The sequence below is a fragment of the Hyalella azteca genome, unplaced genomic scaffold, assembly GCF_000764305.2.
Source record: "Hyalella azteca isolate HAZT.00-mixed unplaced genomic scaffold, Hazt_2.0.2 contig13731, whole genome shotgun sequence".
Lineage (NCBI taxonomy): Eukaryota > Metazoa > Arthropoda > Malacostraca > Amphipoda > Hyalellidae > Hyalella > Hyalella azteca.
Genome location: NW_025943642.1, coordinates 83,920 through 111,007, shown reverse-complemented (window position 1 = coordinate 111,007; position 27,088 = coordinate 83,920). Strand labels below are relative to the sequence as shown.

Genomic DNA, 27,088 nt, shown 5'->3' with positions numbered 1-27,088 from the left:
TTGGCTGTTGTCTCTAGTTCTGTGGCAACTGTCCAGAACTGGAATTTAGATGCAATGCTATCTAAATACACTAAGAATGATGCAATGCTATCTAAATACACTAAGCGAGGGGCTCAAAAAATGGCAGTTTACCATTAACCCATTAAAATGCTCACTCCAGCTCTTCACTAAAAACGCATCATACCACCAGTCAGCGTACTTATTTCAGACCAACCAATCAGCAGTGTGCCTGTGCAAAGGGTTCTGGGTGTTCTTTTTGATGCTCCAAAATTTAGTTCCATGCACACATTTCTCATCTGAAGAATGAAGGTCTCCGCAGACTGGCACCATTACGTGCCATCTCTGGCAGCAGCTGGGGTGCTTCAAGGCGCCTGCTTCGGCAAGTGTACATCAGCTTCATCCGCAGCAAACTTGAGTACGGCAGTATCCTATTTAACATTGGTGACATTTCTGTAAAACAGACACAAAAGCTAAAAATAATAGTCTAGTGCACTGAGAATTGTCCTTGGTGCCCATAAAACATCTCCCATTTCATCCATGGAAATTGAAGCTCATATACCCCCTCTGGAGATCAGGTTTGATTACCTTTTTCTCAAGTGGTACCTTAAAAGCTTGCGTTGCCCTCAGGGCAAATCTGGGGAAGAAATCTGCCATGCAATGGGCGTCTCTGCTCACAATTTAGACAACAGTCACTTTTCCAGAAGGGGCAGGAGTCTTCTGACAGCCTTGAGCATGCCCAGCTTCCATAGAATACCTACGCCCAACTTTTCACCATTACCTCCATAGTACAGTTCGGAACCCCATATTAATCTCTCCACTCAAAGCACCTGCAGCCGTGATGCCCCTCCAGGCATCAACAGGGGAATATTCAATGATTTTTGCAATAGTAATTTCCCTTCCTATGTGCATGTATATACAGACTGATCAAAACTCAGCAATGGGTCTACAGCTGCAGCTATATATGTACCAACTCTACACAGCACTACCACATGGAAGCTGATCCCTGCTTACACAGTCCTTGGCTCAGAGCTTTTTGCAATTTTCAAGGCTCTGCATCTTTGCAACGTGGACCCGAGGCTAAGCACACAGAACATTCTCCTGCTGACTGACTCCCAGTCAGCTATATATGCAATCATGAACACCATAAACCCCTCATACAAAGAATATGTCTATGACGCATCCTTAACTGTATTATAAACTTTTGTGTCATCGGCATACATGGAGCACACGCTTGACACTACTTCTGGTAGATCGTTTATAAAAGCGATTTGCCCCTCCAGGCATCAACAGGGGAATATTCAATGATTTTTGCAATAGTAATTTCCCTTCCTATGTGCATGTATATACAGACTGATCAAAACTCAACAATGGGTCTACAGCTGCAGCTATATATGTACCAACTCTACACAGCACTACCACATGGAAGCTGAACCCTGCTTACACAGTCCTTGGCTCAGAGCTTTTTGCAATTGTCAAGGCTCTGCATCTTTGCAACGTGGACCCGAGGCTAAGCACACAGAACATTCTCCTGCTGACTGACTCCCAGTCAGCTTTATATGCAATCATGAACACCATAAACACCTCATACAAAGAATATGTCTAAAAAATTCAAGATTTCATCTACAAAAGGCAAGTGTCCACAATACTCCAATGGGTGCAAGGACACTCTGGGGTAAAAGGAAATGAGGTTGAAGGCCAGGCAGCTACTATGGGACATCAAAATCTCTATTCTGCCATGAGAACCTTGAGTGAAGAGGAAACACTCGGCGTCGTCAGGGAGAAGTTACACAAGCACTGGACCAGGACTTGGAAAGCAACTGTTGCTCACACATTCATGAGTGACCTCATGACTGAACCCAGACTGCGCCCTTGGCTCTGCCTAAAGTCCCGCAGGTTAGAGTGTGCAGCTGCAAGACTCAGAATTGGTCATGCCGGTGTCAAGAGCCATCTATACAGATTCAACATGAGCAACACAGATCAATGTACCACCTGCAATGCATCGGATACAATAGCGCATTTTCTTCTGGATTGTCAACGTCATGTACTGCCAAGACAAGAGCTACAACGTAATTTAAGATGCATTAATGTAGAATTTACTCTATGTAATTTGTTGGGGGGAGGTAATCAAAATGATAATGTACAACAGAAAATATTTCGATTTTCAACTTTATTCATATTGAAGTCAGGCAGGTTAGGCGAGCTGTAGGTTGCCATGCAACAGCTGTACACAAGCATGCATGGCGGCCATGTACACGTTTGATTACAGCCACTTATGTTCTGCCTACTGTTATCGTTGGCATCTTTATAAATATCTAGGCAAGTCTTTTAGGTATTTGAAGTAGGTAGCTGAGGTAGGGAGGCTAAATCAGCATTCGTTTACCTTTCATGCTTTGCCTCAAATGAGCTTCTAATTTTAAGTCCATTCACTAATACTTGTATCTTTAAAAACTCCTCAAATCCTGTATGGAGCTACTAGAGAACTGATCTCTCTTAAAGAGCATAGACTAGCTTCCTGTACTAAGAGGCTAAAAACTTAACCAGCAACAAGCTCTCAGGCCCAGCGGTCATCCATCAGGCAGACCTGTGGCTTTATGTCCACCACAGTGTGGACCCCCTGCTAAGAAGAAGAAGGAGCGCAGCAGTTGGGAACAAATTTCAGCAAAATTATCCCAGAAGAGTTCAGCACCACATAGTGAAAGCAACCACGACATACCTCATGCAAAACGGTCGACTATCTACAATATAGCTGGTCAAATGCACTGGATTAAACTGTGATTTGCCCTAAACAAGAGAATTGTTGATAACAAGGAGAGCTCATGCCAGCAAAGAAGAAAATGAAATTCAGAGAAACATGATGAAGACTTCAACTAAATAACTATTGCAGAGTCCAGGTGTTACAAGCGGTCAACGTGCGACTTCTTTTTCTCCTGCAACCCGCAACCACCACCAAATTTCAACAAGACTGCTACACCCAAAATGGCCTATATTTTTTCTGATGCGACTTTTTCAATCTTGAATAACTTTAGTTACAGATATGACAGCAAGATGGATGATAGTGTGCCGTTCTTGTCTAAGAAAGTTTAGCACGATTCTCACATGGAAACCATGAGCCTTGATAGACTATAATAGACTTGAGAGTATAGACTCTTGGTCGACTTGGTGCATGTCGGTTAATCGTTGATGTTGGCATCATGTCGCCTGGTTTGCCGGTTTGCATGACATATGCGGATGATATGCCTCATATGGTGCACATGCTGTTGACATGCACACGCCACACAGCACATTGCCCAGACTGTCACTCCCAAGTCCCACTCCCAGTGAGATAAGTTTCCCAACCTGGTTAGGAAACTTATCTCACTGGGAGTCTGGCCTGTCTGGGTCCCCTGCCAGCACCAGGCTGCCCCTTAACAGAGATAGTGAGAAAAAAGACTTATATTTAGAACTGTAAACTTCAATATTTTTTAAATCCAGTATGTTAAGAAATCATACATATACTAGCTCTAAAAAAATCCCTGAAAAAATGTTAAAAAGTGATATTTTGAAAAAGTACTGCTATGGCAGGATTGGAATTTTCCTACTTGTTTCTGAAATCTAGCGACTGCAATAAAATTTTTAATACACATGAAATTTTGCGTCCTGATTGTGCGCTTTTGTTAACAATTAGATAGGATGCAATTCATCTGGTGCACCAAGGTGCAGAAAGTGTTTAAATATCGAAAGATATTTGGGGACACATCTGCAGCAAAATTTATGCCTTCTGGAGATCTTGCCGACACATTTGGATTGAAACTATTGCATATGAGAAATAACTTCAAAATTACTAGAAATCTGAAAGACCATAGGTACGTGCACACAGTATGGTTTCTGGTATGCTGGAAGGATCAGGATGCAGTGAAGCTTGTCTGGAAATCAGTTGCATTGTGTGTAAGTGTTGTGGTGCGTGGATAGTAAGGGATATACCATCAAAGTTGCTTGCAGCACTTTATCAAAAATTACCCAGTGATGGATCTTGAAAATAGCTAGCAACGTTTTGGCTAAAAACAAACCATATCTTGGTGACGCTGCTTGCACCCTCTGCACCCTGGATCTGGCAGAAATCTAGCATTTCTGAAAAGGGAATATCGAAAGATTATTGGCAATGCATCAGCAGCAAAATTTATGCCTTCAGAAGATCTTGCCAACACATTTGGATTTAAATTATTGCCTTTTAGAAATAACTTTGAAATTATTGGAAATCTGGAAGACCACAAGCGCATACAGTAAGGTTTCCGGTACATTGGATGGATCAGGGTGCAGAGAAGCTTGTCCAGGAATCAGTTTCAATGATGCAGTGCGTGGAGAGTAAGAGATATACTATCAAAGTTTTAGCAGCATTTTCTTATTAAAAATTACCTGGCGACGGATCTTGAAAATGGCTGGCAATGCTTTGGGCTAAAAATCCATCTATTGGTGATGCTGCTTGCACCCTCTGCACCCTTGCTAGTTGTGGCCCTGAAGGCAGAGGTTTTCCATGCTTGTGCCATGATCTGCATTAAAAAAATATTTGCTGTACCGGTATTAAAAAATTCGGCTTGAAAAAAAGTTGCCGACGGGTGTCAGCTATAGCTTTAAAACTTTATTGACAGAACTTTCATACCTCAATCCAGAACAAAGTGGTGGTCAAAGGTCATTTTGGTATGACAGGGTAATGAGGATTACTTATCTGGCCTAATCTGGGTTAATACAGGTTACGGGACACCCCTAAAAATGCATTTACATTAGAACCGTGGTTAGCAAAGGCTCCAGTTAACAAAAAAATATATCAATAACCAAAAATTTTATTACATTTACCTAGCTTAGCAGAAAAAAATTCACGATATAAAAATTAATGTATTATTGATAATTACCAAATAGTTCACCAGGCAACATAGAATGAAAAGTAATTAACCTAAACTATGATTCCCTTCTCCAAAATATGATGGTTGTTGATAAAATATTCCTTTCTGTTTCAAGTATGTTTATATGATTTTTTTGTTAGAATGAATTCACTTGACCCAATTAAAATAGGTGCAAAATTACAAGCCCAGTCCTGTAAGCTTACAGATACAGAAGAAATGCTAGTCCATCAGCTTGCTGCAGGGTTGCCAGTCATAGTATAGTATAGTATCTTCGGCATTTAAAGAATAGGCCTGGATAGGCCTGTCGCCGATTCTTGTACTTTTCTTGACTAGACTGGCCTTTTGATCAGATCTTTTCAACGGACGGTTGATTTGAAATAGCTTCTATATATCAGTTGTTCCGTAGGGTACGAGGCATTTTAAGACTAAACATATGCTCATGCATGACCTTGTCTAGTCTGTTCTTGAACGCGTTCATACTCGGAGCGTCATGACAGGGCGGCCTCGTGGTTACAGCCAGGATTGCAGAAGAGAGGCACTTAAGCGAAGCAAAATTGGAGCAGCGAGTTACGTGATCGAGATCTTGACAAGCTGTGAGAATATGCGATGTTAAGAGCAGGTGGCAGGCCTACGGGCTACGGCCATACAAACGCTGAAATCGCTATTGTTTTCATAAAACGCATGAACGTTCCTCCGTAAAGTTAGAACAAAATCGGACTTCTAGTGTACAGACAGCATTAAATGCAAGGAAATTGTTGCCGATGGCATTCCTCATCGTCAAAGACTCGACCAAACTGACCTCGTGATGCCGAATGTTTGTGCCGGCGGTTGTGCTGCAGGGGCGACTCGCTTAATTGTTAAACATCGTTAAAATTGTTGAATAAATAGTTGAATTATATGTACTTGGGTGGCCCACATCATTGATTAATATGCTCATCTTGGCTTAAAAAAGTTTAATTTGTATGACAGACGTCGGGCAAAGTACTCTGCCGCCAGATCCGTGGCTCATATATGAATGGAGATCTTGTCTAAAGATAATTGAAACCACTTGAACAGAAATATTTAGTAAATATCTGAACATACGTGAACAGGTTGCTATCAATGCTATCTGTTTGGCTGTAAATGAAAGGAGAGCTGATGAGCAGTCACGACCAGACCCACGATCAAATTGTATCGTGCTGCTCCCATCAATGAACTATTTGTATGCAAATTAACTTAAAGTTTATATTTCCAGGTTCAATATAGTCAAATATATTCACTTATACTAATGCCTCTAAATCTAAGGAAGCAACCAGATGCGTGTCCGGCTATAGGCCGACTTCAACAACACAAGTGAAGACTTAGGCGCGACCGGCAGAAGTCGGCTACGCCGCTGCATAAGGTCACGTCACATACACACGAGTTGCATCGTTTTAGACTTACACTCTGCGTGGATGAAGTGTTATTATGTTTTCAATTAAAATGTCACAAGCGAAATTTGCGGCAGACGATGTAAGTCACGAATTAAGTTAGACTTTAGCGCGTAGTCTTGGGAGTTCATTGATAGAAGTTACACAATAAGTTTTTTGCTCGTTTAAATATAATTTAGTTCAGTATTCATTGATAATTATAATTACCCTGACGTTGTGTCATTAAAATTAGGCAGCGACTTGAGTAGAGCAAAGCTGCCTGGAGGTGAAGAAATGTAGCCTATGTTGCTTGCTCACTGAAAGAAAACATGTTGGGCGTATGTATGTAAGGCACGCATAAAATGTTTAATGTAGAAATAGGTGGGTGTTTACGTTCATTTTTCTTATTTCCATTCATGCTGTAATGCAAGCACTAATGTGATAAGCTAGTAATCATTTACACAGCCATGCTTTTTGCAATTAAACATCGTACGTGCTCCTATAACTTGCACATGTCTAACTCTGCACGAGTTACGATCTGTGAGCAGGCATCGGTATCACACGGCTGCTATTTTCAAAAATAAATTGATGATCACTGGCACCCTTTCGTCCAGCAGGCGAGTCCAATTATTCAAGGTAGACAGGAGATTAGTGGTGTATGATCTGCCAGCAATAAAGCCATGCTGACAGTCTGATAGAAAATGGTTAACAGTCAAGTGATCTATAATCCTATCCCTCATAACCGATTCCATCACCTTACGCACAACACTTGTGAGACTTACAGGACTGTAGTTACCTGGGTTACTCCTGTCACCTTTTTTGAACAGGGGTGTCACTTGGGCTTTTTTCCAATCGGCCGGCAAAGTCCCTTCGATTAAGGTTTTTCGAAAGAATACTCTTAAAGGGCCGGCCAGGACGGTTGCTAATTCGTTGAGCAATCTAGGGTGGAAACCGTCTGATCCAGATGACTTGTTTGGATTCAGGGAGACCCTTGCGCTTGAGAACCTCCTCTTCACGTATCTCAAAACTAGTTAACTTCGAGTCCACTGGTCGCTCCTCAATAGCTGGAATACTGTTCAAGTCCTCATTTGTGAAGACGCTGCTAAAGAACTGATTTAGAACATTGGCCTTACCATCGTCAGAAGATATCTTCCGTTGATTTACATTCAAATCAGCAATACCGTCCCTTGCCTTACACTTCGAACTAGCATACAAGAAGAAGGCTTTCGGGTTCTTTTTTGAGTTTTTGGCAACGTCTTTTTCAAAATTTTTGACTGCGGTGCGACAAGCTTTTTTAGCTTGATTTCGAGCTCTGGCATACAGGTTATAATCAGACTCACTGCGAGTTCGTAAATAACGCTTGTAGGCTTCCTTCTTTTCTTTTAGCTTTGCTTTAACCGTATTATTCATCCACTGTGTTTTTCTGACTCCACCGAGCTTTATCTTAGGTACACACGCATCAACTGCAGACATAACTATGATCTTGATGAATGACCAAGACTCTGCCACATTCATGTTCATGATACAGTCCGAAATGTTCGCTGCACTCACTGATTCACGAAGTTTAACATTGTCGCCTTTCGCAAAGTTGAAACGTTCACGCTTCCGAGGCGTCTTTTCTGTATAGCACTTAATACTGAAAAACAATGACTGGTGGTGAATTTTGCCCAAGTGAGCCTCGTGTAGTGGCTTTGTGTGTAGTGTAGCCTCGTGTAGTGGCACATAGTGTAGTGGCTTTGATTTGACTTTGTCTGCTTATGTTTGGGTTTGATCATATCTTATTATTTTGACATGATTTATACTCCTGTTGCATGTGCCTGCAGTTAGTAATTGTAGATTTAATAGAACACTTCCCCTTTGTTTGTGATTAATATGATTTTGGTCAGCAGGTATCAAGAATGCATGCCTGTTGTATTGCTTGCATGTCTGTGCTGGCTTTGCTTTGTGTACTTTCTGGCAGTGGCAATTACCATAATTACCACCACTCCATAATTGGAGTGATAAGTACTTGAACTGATGGACCAACTTCCTTGTGTCTTCCTTTTGAATATGTGAACAGAAGAACAAAGCTGAAAGATAGAAGATTAATTATGTTATATGTAATTAACTATAGATAAGTGAGGGTTCAACAAGTGATCAACTTGTGACTTCATTTCCAACCTAGCACAAATAATAATAATAATTGATTGGCAGAATATCAATGAACTTTGAAAATTTTGACATGCAGGACTGCATGATCATAACCAAAGCTGTGAAGTCAAGAAGTGCTGAGAATGTGGAGGTAAGTAAAAATTTGTTTTGCCATTTTTCTGTGTTATCTTGTATTTCCAGGGAAATGTTTTTAAATTAAATTTTATGGAATTAAAATTTTTAAAATGAAAGTAGCCTTCTGAGTGGAAAATATCTCCTTCTGATACAAATTGAAAATTATTTTTAATCAATATAAAATGCTTTTATACAATTTAAAGAGCCAAAAGAGTTCCACAATGAAAATTAAATTTTTGAAAAAAATTAAATTTTGAATATTGATTGTATGGCCATTATTTAGGTAGAAATTTCAGAAATAGGAATTGTGGTTAATATATTCAACATTAATCAGTTGTGTCACTAGCTTGATCCGTGAATATCAGTTGGCCTATCAAAGAAAAGTTTAATTTCAGATATTCCAATATAATATAGGTGCTGTTCCTATATAACCCATCTCAAATTTCTCTAAGAATTCTGCCCCAATTATTCTGTAAGGCCTTTTTGGTTAAAATATTTGCATCTTTCAAGCTTTCAAGCATGACATCTCAACCTTGAATTGGCAACATATGTGCACCGTCAAACGGGATAATACAGGGACGGTTTTGAGCATTTTTCATTAATAACTCCTTACCATGAAACATTTCCTAAACAAGTTTGGGCTCATTTTAAAGCTCTTTGCAAGGGCTATCTAATGGCATCTAACAAATTTTTTAAAGCTTTGCTAATTCTTATAAGGCTATAAGTAGTCTTTAACTAACTATTTGACTATTTGTTATATATTAATTACATTATACAATTTCATGTGTTAGCTAGCTTATATAAGAAGGGTTGGTTGAGATGGTATTGACCTTTTAGGCATTTAGAAAGATTTTCCACTCTAATATGAGTACCTATTCTAATTAAAATAGTTAATTTCAATCTTTAAATATGTGAATTTATAACTAGAAACAAAACAATAACAATTATAAAACTATATTAAAATAATTAAATGCAGTCAATGGAAATAAAATGTTTGAATTGTGTACATGTTTAATTCAAATAGTGTTAGGTTTTCTCATAACATACACAACTTTCATTTCAAGTTTGAGGTTTGTTTGGTTGTCGTTCAGTTTATGTTTAGTATTGGTTAATTGTTTTGAATCAAATGAGAACAGTGCAGTCAGTCACTAGGTACTAGTCGGTGTGTTTAGAGGGTAGAGTCTGGTAGATTTATAGGACATAAAACTAGTAGGTATATTGATAGTGTTGTGCTCTGTGCTACGTATCAGCTACCTATCAGTTATGTGACTCTTTAATGTTTAGAAGATCCAATTTCCTGAAGTGGGGTTGTATATTGAAGCCAGTTAAAGGGTCAATATTTAGCTCGTTTCCTTGCTCCATACAAACTTTAAAAAGCTAATGAATAGACTTATCAATAATAGTTTACCCGAAAGTGCCAAAGTGGTAAACACCACCTTGGCCATTCTTGAAGGCAATAACTGCCCTTTTTTGCCATCCGTATACTGTTATTGTTAGTAGGCTAATTGCAACATAAAAAATAAGATTTCATAAAGACAAAAAAGCAGAAAATGCTTTAAAAAATAAAAAAATCATGAAAAAATGAAAAATTATTGATTATTGTTTTTTACTTAGAAAGATTTTCCTTTCTTTTCATTTAAATAAATCTAAAAATCACTAACCCTGATTCATAAGGTGCAAGATGCAAAAGAAAAGTGTTTTGAATTACCCCTGGGAATGGGGTAACCTGGGACATGTGAAATAAAATTAAAATTTAAAACATTTGAAACATGCAATGTGTACTCATCTATTACTAACAGTACTCTTGTTAGTAATAGTAATCTTGTTAGTAAGTTTTACTTGTTTTTAATTTATTAATATGATATTACCAGATCCTTACATTATCATATTATTTATGTGATATTACCATATCCTTGGACATGACATTGTGCATTTACAATGACCTTGTCCACTGCAAGCTTCATATCAGCAGCCATGTAGCATTTATTTTGTATCTGTAAGCTAACAGGATGGCTTGTAATTTCACACCCTATTAATTGGGTCAAGTGAACTCACCATAGCAAAAAAATATAACTCAGTACTCTTTACAGTGAGTGACAGAGAGCGCATTTTCTCATCAACAAAAACATGAAGTCACGGATGGACAGACAGACAAACAGACAGATGGACATGGCGAGCACAATAGTGCATTTGTTTCAATAATGAGAAAATGCTCTAAAAAGATCATATAATCATGCCTGAAACAGAAAGGAATATTTTAATGACAACCAGAATATTTTTGGAGAAATAAATCATAGTTTAGGACTTTAGGTTAATTACTTTTCATTCTATGTTGCCCAGTGCATAATTCTATCTATGACATTCTATGAGCAATTTTGTGATGACCGATGATGCATTAGTTTTTCCTTTAATAAAATTATTTTACTGAGCAAGGTAAATGTAAGCAAAATATATGGTTGTTAATTGATTTTTGGTTAACTGGAGCCTTTGATAGCTGAGGTTCTACTGTAAATGCATTTTTAGGGGTGTCCCTTATTACCTCGTCATGCGGAAATGGTCGCCATTTTTTCTGGAATGAGATATGCAAATTCTGTCACACGTTTTTTAGCCAACACCTGTGTGCAACTTTTATGTATGTAAAATTTATTAATAGGGGCGAATATTTTTTTTTTACTACAGACCTTAGCAGAAGTACTTTTACAAAATCTCACTTATTACACTTTTTTCAGGGATTTTTTGAGGTAGTAAATGTATGATTTCTTAATTTGCTTTATGCTACATAGATAGTAAAAATGTTGAACTTTACACAACTATTTTTAGTTTTGATACATTTTGATTAGTTCAGCTGCTATCACATTTCTATGAAATGCGGGACGACTGTGCTGATTTACCCCCTTTGGCGGTAGCTTTAGGTCAGATCATACACTGATTGCGCCACATAGATCAGAAACCCTGTTCTGTGTTGATTGGTAACTGAGGTGTAATTTTAGAAATAAAGGACCACGTAGCTACACAAGAGGCCCCATTACCTGCAGCACACTGTAGAGAGACAAGAACAACAGAACAGTGGAGGACGCTCAAAAATTCTAATTGCCTCTGATGTGACATGAGATTTCTTTCTGATTAGAAAAGAAATTTGGCTTTGATTAACATTAAAAATTAAAGTATTTATCAAAATTAGAGAAAAGTATCATTCATGTTATGATGAATGAGTCATGTCCTATAATTTCCAATTACAAATCAAAATATTCTTTAGCAAAACTTTGGGGTTAAACAATTATTGCAAAACCATAACAACATTGTAAACTAATCAAAGTGATTTTTTATATTTTCACTGGTCAAATTATCTTACTCATATGCAATCATATTATCTTGTCAGTTCATTTTTTTTCTTTATGAGTGTTGGCTGATTTGATGCTGCTTATTAAGGTTAAAGAATATGTTCCTTAAATTACTAGTTAGATATAGGCACAGGGCAGGGCTACTCTCATCTCCATCTCTACACTAAGTTTTTCACATCTTTAAATTGAAACAAAAATAGTTTTTTGGGGATATCGGACCAGACAGACAGGGCTTTTAGATTGAAACATATGCATTTGGTCGATTGGAAACAACTTTTTTAAATTTGCTATCTGACTATGTTTTTTGCGCAATTTCTCATTTATGGAGAAAAGGTGCTATTAGGCTTGTCATGTCTGTCCGTCCATCCATGACTTCACAGACGGACGAGAACGTTTGCTCTCTGTAACTCACTGCAGTGAGTACCACTGATCTAATTTTTTCTATGTGATTACCTGCCAAATGCCTTCACTTTAAAGGATTTAAAAAACCATTGATATAGGGGGTGCAAAGCCATTGAACATTGCAAAAAATATAACTGAGTACTCACTGCAGTGAGTGACAGAGAGTGCATTTTCTTGTCGACGAAAACATGAAGTCGCGGATGGACAGACCGACGGACATGGCGAGCACAATAGTGCATTTTTTTATAAAAGAGAAAATGTGCTAAAAACATAAATTTTAGCTCAATTTTGCTCTTAACATTAAATTTCTGAAAGTTAAGCTGTATTATTAAGCTGATACTGTGCCTAAATATTTAACTATCAATTATACATCATCAAACAAAATTTAGCACAAATCAATTGATGCTATTTGGTTCTTTTAGCCTCATTTGCAAGTTAACCGATGCACGATTCTCTGCCTACGCACTATTATAGGTTGACCAGAGGATTTTATTATTGCATGTGTCTCTGTAGGTCTGTAGGTTATTTTGTTGACTCTATTATTAACTTTAGGATTACTGTCAAACAGGGTAATAAGGGACGGGCGGGTAATAAGGGACAGTCCTCAAACATTTTGTAGAAATTTTTTAGCAGCTAAACTAATTAAAATATTGCAAAACTAAAAATAGTGGCATAAAGTTTAATATTTTTCCTAGCTATGTAACATAAAGCAAGTTGAGAAATCATACATTTACTACATCCAAAAAATCCCTGAAAAAAAGTGTGAAAAGTTTGATTTTCAAAAGTACTTCTGCTAAGGTCTGTAGCCAAAAAAATATTTGCTTTATTAAAATTTTGCTTACATAAAAGTTGCAAATGGGTGTTGGCTTAAAAAATTGATTGACAGAATGTTCATAGCTCATTAAAAAAAATGGCGGCCATTTCCGCATGATGGGATAATAAGGGACACCCCCTGGGGACACCCCAAAAACACATTTAAAGTAGAACCTTGTTTAGCAAAGGCTCCAGTTAACAAAAAATCAATTAACAATAATGAATTTTGATTACATTTACCTTGCTCAGTGAAAAAAATTTAACTCAATAGTCAACAAAGAATTAATGCATCATCGGTCATCACAAAATTGTTCATAGAATGTCATAGATAGAATTGTTCACTGGGCAACATAGAATAAAAAGTAATTAACCTAAACTATGATTTTTTCTAAAAAATATAATGGTTGTCACTATAATATTTCTTTGCTGTTTCAGGTATGTTTTATACAATTTTTTTTGTTATAGTGAATTCACTTGTCTCAATTAAAATGGTGCGAAATTACAAGCCACTCTGTAAGCCTAGCTACAGAAGAAATGCCATATGGCTGCTAATACAATGCTTGCAGTGGACAAGGTTGTTGTCAATGTTCAGTGACATGTCCATGGATTAGGTAATATCACATCAATAATATGGTAATGTATGGATAAGGTAAAATCATATCAATAAAGGAAAAGCAAGTCAAAATAACAGAAAATGTCATTTATTCTGCATCTACATCATCTACAAAGGAAGAGGAAGACTTCAGAGTACTGTTAGTAATAGGTAAGTACACTCTGCATGCGTCAGATGTTTTAAAATTGATATTTATTTCAAGTGTCCCTTATTACCCCATTCCCAGGGTTAGTTCCAGAGGCTTTTATTTTTCGTCTGGCACCTTACAAATAGCATATGGAATTTTTTCAGAGATTCCATGAAATAGCCCTTGCAAATACCTTTAAAATGAGCCCAAATTTGTTTATGAAATGTTTCATGGTAAGAAGTTATTAACAAAAAACGCTTAGAACCGTCCTTTATTACCCCGTTTGACGATACCTTTTAACTACTAGCTAAAATCTCTTACAGTTGACCTTGGTCATCCATTTTTGTTTTTGTCATGAAGTTTATGTAGGAAGCCTCAACATCCAGTTTATCTTGATTGTTGTGACTAAACTTGTTTTTGCTGCTAGAAAGTGCTTAGGCATTATCTATATTCAGCGTGGGATGGTGTGAATAACCTGTTCTTCCATAACTCATAGTCATAGACTTTGGCTACTTGGCTTCACTAAGCTTATAAGTGAATTGGCAACCTTGTATGAGGTATATTTGGTCACTGGTGCTCTGGCTATGGTGTGTGATCCAGACTAACAAGTGTGTCTAATTCAGATCGTTGGTTTGCTAATAACCAGTTTTTTGTATCAACTTATGCCATTTTAATTTTGTTCCTAAAAGTGTTGGTGTTTTCCCTCTTTCATTCTTTCCTGAATATGACTTTTTCAGATTATATTCAGTGATAGTTTAGTCATTAAGTTGCAAGTTAGCTACAGTCTTGCAAACTGTGCAAGTTTACCAGGAGCTGCTTCATGTTTTGAGACCATGTTGGACAGAAAAATACATTGAGCCAGTTATTATAGCTTCTGGCAACACCTGTAATTTTTTGTTGCAGAAAGTCATAGCCTCTCTGTTGAGTCATGGGCATGACATCACTCAACACCTCTGCACACCTGATCAACAGGGCTACTCTGCTCTTCATTATGCTGTTTTGTACAAGGATCTTGCAATGGTGAAGAGACTTCTCATGCATGCAGGTAATTGAGTTATAATTTATCTATTCATTATTGTTTGTGCAAAGATTGAACTGAAAATAGTAAAGGGAGAACTTGAAGTCTTACAGGATTCTGAAGCCTAAGTAGAAAATGGAAGTTTGGTCCAGCCTGTACAAAACGCTGGCTCTAATGGTATGCCTAGCACTTCAGTAGCTTGTGGGTAATTCATTGATGATGTTTTGGGGTTCATTTACTTCTTCATGAAGTAAACTATTTATTTTTTGTCAATTATAGGATGACCAATGCTTTGGTTGAGATTCCCAATTCCAATAAGAAAATGTACTGCTTATTGTATAGCTGCTTACCTTTATGCTCTGTTGTTGTTGGTTAATGATGTTACAGTTTCTTTGAAATTTCTTTATGCTGCCTATAACTACTTTAGATCAAACTGAAAAATTTCTGCTTCAGCCATGAATTGTTTTCCAGTAATATTAAAGCTGCTAGTATCACATATTGGATTTTTCATTATTAATTAAAAATATAATTGTCAGTGCTACTCTTTTGGAGAAGAATTTCTAAGTTAATTATTTCAAGCCCAATTTACTAAAATTTGAACTTGTCAACTAAAATTTATCTTTCAAATTGGGACTTTCATTGCCATTTGCTTTTTTTGCAATTTTGTAGCTGTTCTTCAGAGACTCTACTTCTGTTCTAAACCTTCTAGACGATAATCTGCAGCATACTTTAGCTCCTTGTAATGCCCATGAGGTTTTTCGTTCTAGTAACATTTTTCCTGACCATGCCACCCCTCAGCTCTTAGTAGTGGCTTAGTACTTTCTTAACCAAGTGCAAGTTACAGATGAGTTGTTTCAAGTTGTTTGCAGTTGGCAGTTCCTTGCACTTCCTTTCAATGTCTTTCTTGGGTTGGAGATTTAAGTATGTGTGGGGTGTCAATGAAGGCATTAGATATTAACAGGATAAAACTACCCCTTGTAGAGGTGGAATTAGTTTTGTTACTGTTCCATTCATTTTTAGTTAGGCAATTCTTATAAATTCTAATGCTTTATTCACTGCCCATTGTATTCTGATGTTGATATTGTTAAATTATTTCTTCTTTAGTTGTCAGTCATTATTGTTTAATGTTCATTGCAGATAAAAGGTGCATAAACTTGGAGAGTCATGATCGATCCACTGCTCTGCTGCTTCTCTGTAGAAACTGCTCAGCCTCAGACCTGGAGGTGACTAGCATGGGTCTTGAAATGTTTCTTATGCTTTTAATTCAGCCTGCCTACAACTAAACGTGAAACAGACCAAACTCTGAAGAGGATTTTCATGTGCATGATCCTGATTATAAGAATTAAAAACTTGCTGAATTTTTATATTAACTGGTTGTTTTTGTGCAGTCTGAATAAAAATATCCACACTTTTACTAGTCAGGTCACTACAGCATCTCTATGATGTCCAAAACTTTGTCTAAAACTGCTTATTTTTGTTGGCTCCTAATTTTGCTATTAAGTTGCTGAATTATATTTTTCTGTATAAGAATTATAATAACAGTTATTTCTTATCGTTTTGTCTTGATCCTTCATTTTAAATTCACTCCACTAAATTTTTATTTGTTCAGGAAGAAATATTGGCGAGCCTTCTACATGCTGGGGCAAATCCCAACCTGCCTGGAAAAGATCCATTTTCTCTGCCCTTATTGTGCGGTATGTCACCTTAATAATTGCTCCAGCTTTAGTTAGGAATGCATTTAAGGAGTTGTTATCATTATATTAAATACAATATATATAGGAAATTCTTGATATTTTAGCATGGTGAGAACTGTGCTAAAATCTGCCTAATGATCAGATTAATGAGAACAAAATTAGGTAGACGAGTCTCATCTTGAAGATGCGACTTATTTCTATTTCTCGAACTGTGCTTAAAACTGTATTGGAAATCATTCAACTATGCTTGCCTTGTGCCCCTTTTTTAGGACAAGTAAGAATTAGAGCAGAACTTTGCGTTCGATAGTGAAAACAGCACATTATTAGATGCCAATTTTCCAGCCTTGGAGAGACGCTGGTGGCGAGGAGCTGAGCTAATGCTGGACGCAGGGGCGGACGCCACAGCCACGGATTCTGAGCACAATAAGCGTCCAGCCACATTCTTTGCTCGGGTGCGCGCAGCTTTTGTTTCAGTGAAATATATACGTCCCAATTTGCGGTTGCAAAATGAACTGAACACGATTATTTTTGAAATTTTAGTGCACCCATATGAGTATGAATAATGTTTCATTTTGTGTTGTAGATTTTGTAATGTGAAGTTGCTACTAACTTCCTCGTTTGTATTTGGCCTTCCACAGAACTTAACAGTCATTACTTCTATATCAAATTCTCAATTAATTGCCTATATTTCTTTCATTGCTGGGATCTTCTTAAAATCGTTTCCTATACGATTTGCATCTGTGATTGTAATTCAGATGCTAAGGAAACAATGTCAACTTTGTTATGAGCTTAGTTGACCTTAAGCATTTTATTTGGAATATTTTTCTATTTTCAGGATAATGTCGAAATACTGATGAAACTTTTGAGTGGAGGATGTGACTGCCCTGACCTCTATGATTGGATAATTAGTAGAAGTCTCACAGATGCCCAGTTGAAGACCATATTCCCGCACATATTGTCTCACCCTGGGATTAATAAGTGAGTAGTATAGCTGCGTAAGATCCAACAACACCAGCTTATGTGAATATTTTGAATTACTCAATACTCAAGTATTTTGATTAGCAAGAATTAAGTCCATATTCCGAATGAAATAAAATTTTTAACAATAAAATGCAACGTTGGAATTTATTTTCCCTAACTGGTTCTATTTCTGGTACCTAGGCTGGATGTTCTGCGTGGTGCTGTCTGGGTATCATACCACGAGAGCGCTGTGTACATTCTGGAGCATTGCGAGTTTTGCACGATGTATCAATATACGCACATAATAAGTGATATCTTAAAACTTAACAATGGAATCAACTGGGCGGACAAGAACAAGTAAGCGTTGTTAAATAGATGATCCTGCATCTACTTAATCCAAAGTTTCCTTGTTGGCATTTTCTGTGTTTGCATAAAGGCAATTAATTCTGTTGAGAAATCCTGCATTTAGAATTAATTCATAGAAACTTGTTTATTTCAAGGTGTGTTATTCCTTTGATAGTTAAAACGACATAATGAAAGACTCCAGCCATGCTTGAAATTTCTGCAAATGCTAACATTTGAGTGAAAAGTCTAAATTTGTCATCAGGTACCTAATGGAAGTTGATTTCTGGCAAAATATTCTTAAAGCATTACTGATCTAGTAGTTGTGGTCTGAAAATGATTGAAGTTCTAATCCGCTTCATCTTTGATTCAATTTATGAGTTCAAACAAAAATATTTTTCTCTTCAGGTATATAACTGCATTAATGAAGAACATCTTCATGAGTAAATTGGACAAGAACGACTTGCTGACCTCACTTTTCTTGCAATGCGCCAGGTCAGTTCCTGTAAAAGTTACACTTAATTATCCAATACTGAAATTTACGATTAAATTTATCAGGGTCAAAGTCTTTCTTGACATTGTTGTTGATTTTAACTGAAATAATTTTGAAGCCAGGTACTTGTCTTTTACTTCGTCCTAGATTGTTAAAGCAGATGCAAGCTGGAAGGATAGTTGAATTTATCATGCCCTTAGGTGCTGCTGGATGAATAAAGTCGAAGACTGTTGCGGTTCGTGCGACGTCAATGTCGAACAAATCTGGATCAATTTGGAACATATTCTTAGACTAGCCGAGCACAATGGTCTACCCATCGAAAAGTGGAGGCTAAGCGGAAGACTGCCTATAACACAATGGTAAGTGTGATTAGTAAGTAAGCATTTGCTGACAATTTAATCTCTAGCTATCAATTATTTTTTAAAATTAGCATTTGAAAAATAGCTAAATAGATCTACTTGTAGGCTAAGCGAACTAAGTAAAAAAATATGGAAATTAATTGGAATCAGGATGTAAGTATAACAGAAGATTCAAATAAATAAAAATTTGTATTCAATTGATGAATGTCAATATTTTGTTTAGACAATTCAACACTTTGACTTCTACTCCCAAAATATACTGCTTAGCTGGGATGCCGCTCGTTCAAACTTGAATAATTTTAGTTAAGGACATGACAGCGAGATGGAAGATGGTGCGCCGTTTTTGTCTCGGTGAGTGTACTCCATTCTTGTCTCGGTGAGTGTACTCCGTTCATGTCTCGGTTAGTGTACTCCGTTCTTGTCATGGTGAGTGTACTTCGTTCTTGTCTCGGTGAGTACTCCGTTCTTGTCTCGGTTATTGGACTTCGTTCTTGTCTCGGTGAGTGTACTCCGTTCTTGTCTCGGTGAGTGTACTGCGTTCTTGTCTCGGTGAGTGTACTCCGTTCTTGTCTCGGTGAGTGTACTGCGTTTTTGCCTCATTCAGACAAAAAATCGTGAGCCCTTAATGGTACAATTCGCCTGGAACGGTAACAGATATCTTTCTGGGCATCGTGCATCGTGTAAGTGGTACACGGCATTTATCATAAGACTGCAATTAAAATATGCATCACATAATATTCACGCTGAATTAACATAGTTGTCTGGGCAAATGTAATGGGAATGTTACTGCGATACTCAAGCTACAAATAATTCTGGAATAAATTGCTGATAAATAGTAATTTTATAAATCATATCAGATGTCTTACAATACTGCACAAAAACGGCGCATGAAGTGGTACTGACAACTGTTCAAGCTGTATAGGCAAAAACTGCTGTTGTAAATGTAGGGAGCTATACGATCAGTTCTATAGTCAACAAATTCAATCTATCTATGGATATAGTCAATCTATCTATGGATGCAAAAATATAAATTATTAGTTGCATCGACTTATAGGAAATAGTTGTGGAAAGCTGCTGCATGTTAGTGGCCAGTACTGCCCAATTCCCCCGTCACCTTCCCGTGAAGTTAAGTGCCTAGAGCCATAGACGCCGCAAGTCCGCAGCCAATGCTCCTGCCTGTACATATCATGTACACCACACCCCAGTATGCGCCTACCTCCACACTTACCCCGACTCTCCAGTCTCCATCCAAACAAACGTAACCGGACTTAATATGACCTCATTGGCTGCAAAAAGGTGGAGATTTGGGGTAAGTTTGCTGGTAGTGCCTGGGATGTAACTTCCATGAAGACTACATAGACTGGAGAAGTGGCTGTGGACTTACGGCGCTATGGCTTCAAGCATTGCCGGAATTGGTGTGGAATGCGTTTTTTTGTGTTGTTGACTTCGTAGCTTTGAGAATGAGTTTAGCTGTGCGTGTTCAGGCTGAACGTTGACTCCAGGGCTAGTTTAAGAGTTAAATGTGTGGTCAACGGCCAGCCGATCACACGTGAAAAGTTGTATTTTTACCTTTCGTATGTGCTATTAAGGGAAAGAAACTACAGAAAGTAGAGCTTTTCTGGAAACCCAAGAGAACTTGCTGACAATCTTTGCCAGACTATTTACTCCAGCCGTTCTCGTCCGATGATCACCTGAATTGTTTGAAATATCGTAAATCTTATTATTATAATGATACTCCTGTGATGATACGATATTGCGTGAGGACTAGTCTTTCGGGGAGATGCCCTATTGAAAAAGTTACATATTTTAGAAATCTCGTTGTGCTACTTATTAATTATGTATTTTCTTATTATCTAAACATACTGGGCAGGGAGTGGTTGGGAATAGATCATAACGTCCTCAACCTTGTGCTGTACGAGACGACTTTGTGTTCGGTTCCTCTCGTCTTGAAGCTCCTGCCACTGATGAAACAGGACGGTGAGTGTTGCATTTGGGAGGGAGCATTGGGTTGATTTTCTACGCTTCTATTTCTGGCGTATACGGTCTTTTGGCAGGGAGTAAATAATGAATGTTATCAGCTGATAGAAAGCAAGACTAGGTACTTGTAATGTATGATGTCAACATTATTCTCGAGAAGAATTTAAAAGCAAATGAAGCTTCTAGTAAATTCACCATATGTTCCTGAAAACGTTTGAGAGACCAGCATCAGCAGTTAAAAGAACTTAAAAAGAGGAAATACATGTAGAATTAACAGTGAAAATACAAATATACACGAAAAAGATCAAAACTTTTATGACGAGACATCGACAAAGCAACATAAAGACCTAACGATTTACATTTTCAAGGGGGATAGGAACTGTACGTGTTGTTGAGTCAAGACGCTTCTGCTGCAGAAAAATCAACATTCAGATTTTGTGAATGTTAATTTGCATGTTTTAATGGTGAATGATTTCAAAATTGGTTCCGTCTTCAGATAGCAGGACGTTGTTCCTGCCCAGATGCTGTCTAACCTGGCCTATTAATAAAGTTGTGTGCTCTGCGCATCAGCATACGTCGGAATGACGTCGTCTACACACGTGTTCCTGAGCATCGCGGTAGCAGCTTTCGTTCGAACATTTTCCATGCCTTCTCACTTGGCTGCGCGCTTTTATGCTGAACAGTGTGACGTGACTGTGTCTGAGAGTGTAACAGGTTAAGATTTTGTAGTGGACGCTGCGATATAGAATCGTAATTAGTATGACCTGAGGATGGTTCGGTTGTAGCTGGATCCGAGGACATAGAGGGACAGCGTAAACGATTATATAATATACTTTTAGGATTATAGTTCGGCTTTCATTTTAGGATAATCAGTTAATAAGTTTATAAGTTGGAGCTTTAACACAGATGTCTTCGGCGTCCAGTTGAAGTAGGGATAAGTCTAGAGTGTATCTTCTACTCTGACATTAATTTAGTTACTGTCCTGATTTGTTAAGGACAGGAGTATGGGCGTATACACGACGGTTCTCGGCCCAAGACTGGCGTTTCCGCGTCTAGGCAGAGCTCATATAGCTACGCTAATTGACGTCACCAAGGGCGTGACTTGATAAACAGGAAAGGCTAATACAAGGAAATGCTCATAAACATATCGCATGTGAAGGATCTTATCTTCCAACAAGGAAGACATCAATCAGGAAATATCAAGGGACGAATGGTATCAACATTGTCATCTTACAAGAGCGATTTAGAGATACTCGGTGGCACTAGTGGTGGCCGATCCAAGGATTTTACAATCACTGCATATTTTTAAAGGAAACCTTGTCTTAATAACGCTTATAGTTCTTATTCTCTTGAAATTGTAACTCGATGAGTTTTTTTGTCGTTTTTCTCGTCACGTAGGTTCATTTTGTGGATATTTGGATTTCTGCTGATGATATTACTTAATATTCTCTTAAGTTTTACCCCTCAGGGGGGACTTCTGACGGGTGTCTATGCTCGTCAAAGTCCTATGGGATTTCGCGCTCCTAGGGGGATTGTTCCTGAGCGCCCCACCGTTGAGCTCGCGGTGTCTGACTGTAGGTCTCAGTTGTGGGGTTAAGTTATTATGTAGGTAGGATTCCTTAGATTTCCCTTCTCTGTCTCTCGTGCGGGCTGCCGACGTCCCGTGTAAGCGACCTCTTGTTCTAGTGTCTTCGTTTCTGTTGCTTTTCACCTGTCCCTCCTTGTCACTTCGTCTCTTTGAGATGCTAACGCTGCTTCTTTCGAGCCAGCTTCAGCGGGCTGGACAATTGAGACCTTCCGCCCCTTGTGGGCGATGAATAATTGAGACCTTCCACCTCTATGGTGATGTTCATCTTGACTTTCGGTGCGAGATAGCTAAATAGCTGAAGCGCTAGTAAACATTTGGCCACTAAACTAACTAACTAACTCTTAAGTTTTATTTTTTTGAACTGCTCATGAAACTGGTCTCCGGAATGTTTTCATTAATATTTGGTGAATTTACTTGGCGATTACTCTAGGTGAACTTACTATTTTAGCTGACTGATTATATGAATACGTATTTGCTCTCAAGAACTCTCGAGACACGTGCGTATTAACACTTTCCAGGTTGCCGGCTGACAGTGTCATCTGCGGCAGCATTCTTATGTAGTCGATGCATACGTCGCCTAAGCCTAAGCCTTCAAAAAACTGACGTTGATATCCAAGCTATTGTGCACTCGCCGGAGTCACCGTATCGAGTTCTGTTATCAGAGCTGACCAGGAACTGCTGTGAAGAGGGACGGTGCTGGTTCAGGTGGGTTCGTTTAGATGAAAGTGTCTGCAATGCAATAAATCATTTGATGCGTGGTAGCTTCACAGCTGATGCATATGTGAACATCTATATTACCACAATACATAGATGCTCTTCACATTCGTGTTTTAGCCTCATGCTCTGACCGTCATCACATTATTTTCATTTGTGTGCCCCAGGTCGCCCATGATGACGGGTTTGTGTAGGCGTGGCATTGAATTTGGATGTCATTTCCGTGTGCTTATGCTGCTCCATCTCGGCGTGCACGAATTATTCCTGAAGTGAGTTTCTCAGCCAATTACTGATTCACAATTATGGAGCTTGTTGAATTAATACTAATATAGACCAATGAGTTCAAAATTTCTATGATGTTAAAAGTGAATTCCTCTGTCTCCTGGAATATCTACAAAAGGATTCGACAAGAGAAAATATCCTGGAATATCGAGACAGAAATTACAAGGGCGCCTGCTGGAAGTAGGCGGCTCGTGTTCTCTATTGTTCACCGTTATGCTCCGAGGTGGAAGCTTCGGACTCGATGCCGTGACGAAGTGAGGCGGCCGTGGAAATATCGCAATCGTCCAGAAAACGTAGTGGCCAGTAAATTAAATCAAATGGGTACGTTTAAACCAGTAGTTTAAATCAAATGAGTACGTTTAAATCAAAGAGTGAAGCAGTACTTACGGTTAATTGACCTTCGGCGTACCCAATTTGTACCTTAATCGGAGTTGCCCAATTTAGGAGGCTGAATGCAGCAAATACAAACGTTCTAATCATAAGCGCTCGATATTATTATTATTTAATAGAGGTCAATTAGCTAAGCATTAATTAACATTGAATTTTGTTGGTGTATAGCGCCGCTGCGGTCGCTGAAGGAGCTGTGTCGCCTCTCCATCCGCGCCTCCCTCGGCCACTGCAGGATTGAAGAGAAGACGGAAGGCTTGCGAGACGTGTTGCCAGCTCCTCTTAGAGAATACCTTTACTTCCGCCACGACTTCCTCATCTTCCCGAGGATTACTCAACTTCCCATTTAATGCCTGTTACCGTTGATAACAACTCAACTTGCCTGGTCCCGTTGATACGGTGCCATGTCTTGCCTGGGACCGTTGATACGGTGACTGGTCTTGCCTGGGACCGTTGATACGGTGACTCGTATTGCCTGGGACCGTTGATACGGTGACTCGTCTTGCCTTGGACCATTGATACGGTGACTGGTCTTGCCTGGGACCGTTGATACGGTGACTGGTCTTGCCTGGGACCGTTGATACGGTGACTCGTATTGCCTGGGACCGTTGATAGGGTGACTCGTGTTGCCTGGGACCGTTGATACGGTGCCTTGTCTTGCCTGGGACCGTTGATACGGTGACTGGTCTTGCCTGGGACCGTTGATACGGTGACTTTATAGTTTGTCGAGTTGAAATTATGTTAGATATTTTGGTAGTTCGATATTTAATTGTGAGCTCTAAATTTTCGAGTGCAGTGCGTTTTCGTAGCTAGTTTACCGCCCGTAGCTCTTATTTCGAGTCGAAATCGATTTTAACGATGACAAAAATTTAACGTTGCAAGCGAAAATAATTGATTCGATGGTCAACTTGTGGGGAGCTTAAAGATTTGAGTAAAATAAAGGAAATAATTATTGTAAATCCTTTTGTATCCTTGACGACTGACCAAATATTGTATCAAGATCTTTTGGAGTCGGTGGCTTTTTATATCCTGGGATCGTTCATACGGTGCATATCAAGTGATGATGATTCACTGATGGAACGTTGAACCCAAAATTCATCACTAAACGTATCAAAATTTTAATTTGACTCCTAATTGAACATTCAGGTGAATGGAACAAAACGAGGGCCTATCTATCGTCAACGGAGCTCCAAAGAGACAATAAAGATAACATTCCCAAATCACAGTATTTAGCTTGGTATCTTTAAATGGAAATTTTTCGATTCTAATTACTTCAACGACACAAATTTTTCTTTTACGCTTCGGAAGATGTTTTGTAGGGCTACGTCGACGGCTACGCTGATGCGACTACGTCGTTAACTGCCTAGGGCACGTCTTTGCTACTGAGGCCCAGCCTCCCAGGAGCAATAGATCTAACGCTCATCTGTCCTCAGTTGGGGGAGCTGATGTGAGATTATTTTGGTGACAATAGTGGGACAGAGACGGACGTCCAGGGATTGTGCTCTAAGACATGTTAAGGATTCCTTGTCAGACGGATGTGTGATTTAGACTTGTTCTTGTGGTGGTATTGATGCCAAGTGATTTCTTTTTCTGGATTGTTTTAAGGCTTACATTTCAAATATATTTTTCACGTTTTTTTCTTGTGATTTGACGTAAACAGCGCAACAAATTTACTATCTATGGGTGTCCGCATATTTTTCTTGTCCAAGTTTAAATTTCTGAAAATATGAATCGTTAGATTTCTAGTCACTGCAGCCCAATCGCAGATGTTCCGTAGTAAGTGCTTCTCACAACTGAGCGCGATATTATAGGCATGTTCGCATTGTTTAGCAGACAAGTTCTGTTAAAGAAAGCGTTCAGTGCTTTGCCCTGGCGCTCTGAGCAGCGGCCGTTAACGCAACATACTCGAGCTTCCTAAACAAAGCATTGATCCTGCCAGAAAAGAAGGGGAGATAAAACAACAGGAATGGTTGAAAGTACGTCGTTCCGTTCAGTACTTAGCACAGATTGTCATGCATCTAGAAGGATTTTGGAAAACCTGCTCAAAAGGAATTATAAGTAAGCTTCTTATGACGCTTACAATTAAGAGGAGTCTTGTCACGTTCCAGACGCTAACCAAGTTGACAAATTCACACCACAATAATATTATAGAATATTTATTGCATGAATACGAGCTACTCTAGGAATAAGTGGTTAAAAATAGTTAATGAATACATATTTCTGTACAGCTTTGAAAAACGTCAATTCTTTCAACTGAACGGAATTTACTTTGGCGGAAACTACAGGTATATCAGGTACGAGAAACTTGCTCTACATAGGAGTAAGGAGGGCGTTATTTACTGTAGCGTTTACATAGTTTTTGGTACTTCGACTTTCTTCGCTCCTTTATTGAAACAAACAAAAACAAAAGTTTACTAAAACAAAGACAAATAATTGATAATATTATAAATTAAATTATAATAATTAGAATTTACTTCACCATATTCGTGCAAACAAATTTTGAAATTGTTCAAATGTTCAGCATCAAGTGACCATAATCAACAGTTCAAAAATACTTAACAGTTTCGAGATTGGCAAGTCAATAGGCTTCGCATTAAAACACTTTTCATAACTGACAGTGGTTATTGACATGACTGACATAACTGACTTTTCGACCTTAAATAGGTCGAAATTTATAATCTTTAAAGTTAAAGTACCAAAAACTATTTCAACGCTCCACAATACCAAGTATCCAACTGACTTCGACCTTGGACAGTTATCAGAGAATAACAGAAAAGATTCAAGTCATAAAAATACACGTGAAGATGGTTGAACAGCTGTAAATATTTCCCACGAATAAATTGCTTCTGAAAGCAAGTAAATGATAACCCCTAAAATTTTGCTGTAATCATTCGATCTTCCAAATAATAGTCAAAGGATGAATCCTCAAAATTCCTGGAATAAGTAAATGCAATTAATTAGAACGCATTCACTAATTGTTTCAAAAATAAACCTCAAATCTGGCAGCAGTTTATGGAAGGTAAGATTGATTAGGACGACAAAACGGTCACTGCCCAACCCTGACGCTTTATGAGCGTCTAGCAGATGTAGAATGAGATACGCGAAGCCATAAGGTTATAGTATAACGGACATGAGATTATCGAAGGTGGCCTCATCGACGAGCGCCTCGGTGAGAGTGACGTTGCACGCGACGTCGCCCTCAGTTGACGTCGTCTCGCTCTGAGCGCCCCACTTCTGCAGCTCAGCCTCGGTGGGTAAGGCAAATATCTTGGCCATGAAGTTGTAGGCGTGGCGGCTGTGGCGGTGCAGTCCCAGGCTTATGTTATGCGACGCGACCAGCGCCGCAGGCCTGGCGACAGCGACGAGTTCACCGCCTGCGCCTCAATGAAGCTCAGCTGGTGCGGTAGAACGTACTTCCCGATCTAAAGGATGTCTCTTATACACATCT

At 38.6% G+C, this 27,088-nt stretch overlaps 1 protein-coding gene across 1 annotated transcript; it reads left to right on the top strand.

Moving 5' to 3' along the window:
- Window positions 1-8,340: 8,340 nt before the first annotated feature.
- LOC108683377 lies at window positions 8,341-24,227 on the top strand. The gene is made up of 14 exons (XM_018172691.2): window positions 8,341-8,546; window positions 14,730-14,871; window positions 15,982-16,067; window positions 16,454-16,538; window positions 16,881-16,990; window positions 17,374-17,516; window positions 17,700-17,855; window positions 18,249-18,335; window positions 18,534-18,692; window positions 20,563-20,669; window positions 22,776-22,962; window positions 23,139-23,240; window positions 23,372-23,574; window positions 23,812-24,227. Exons 1-14 carry the CDS (start codon window positions 8,466-8,468, stop codon window positions 23,988-23,990), a joined length of 1,827 nt encoding a protein of 608 aa, XP_018028180.2. The 5' UTR covers window positions 8,341-8,465; the 3' UTR covers window positions 23,991-24,227.
- The last annotated feature ends 2,861 nt before the right edge of the window (window positions 24,228-27,088 follow it).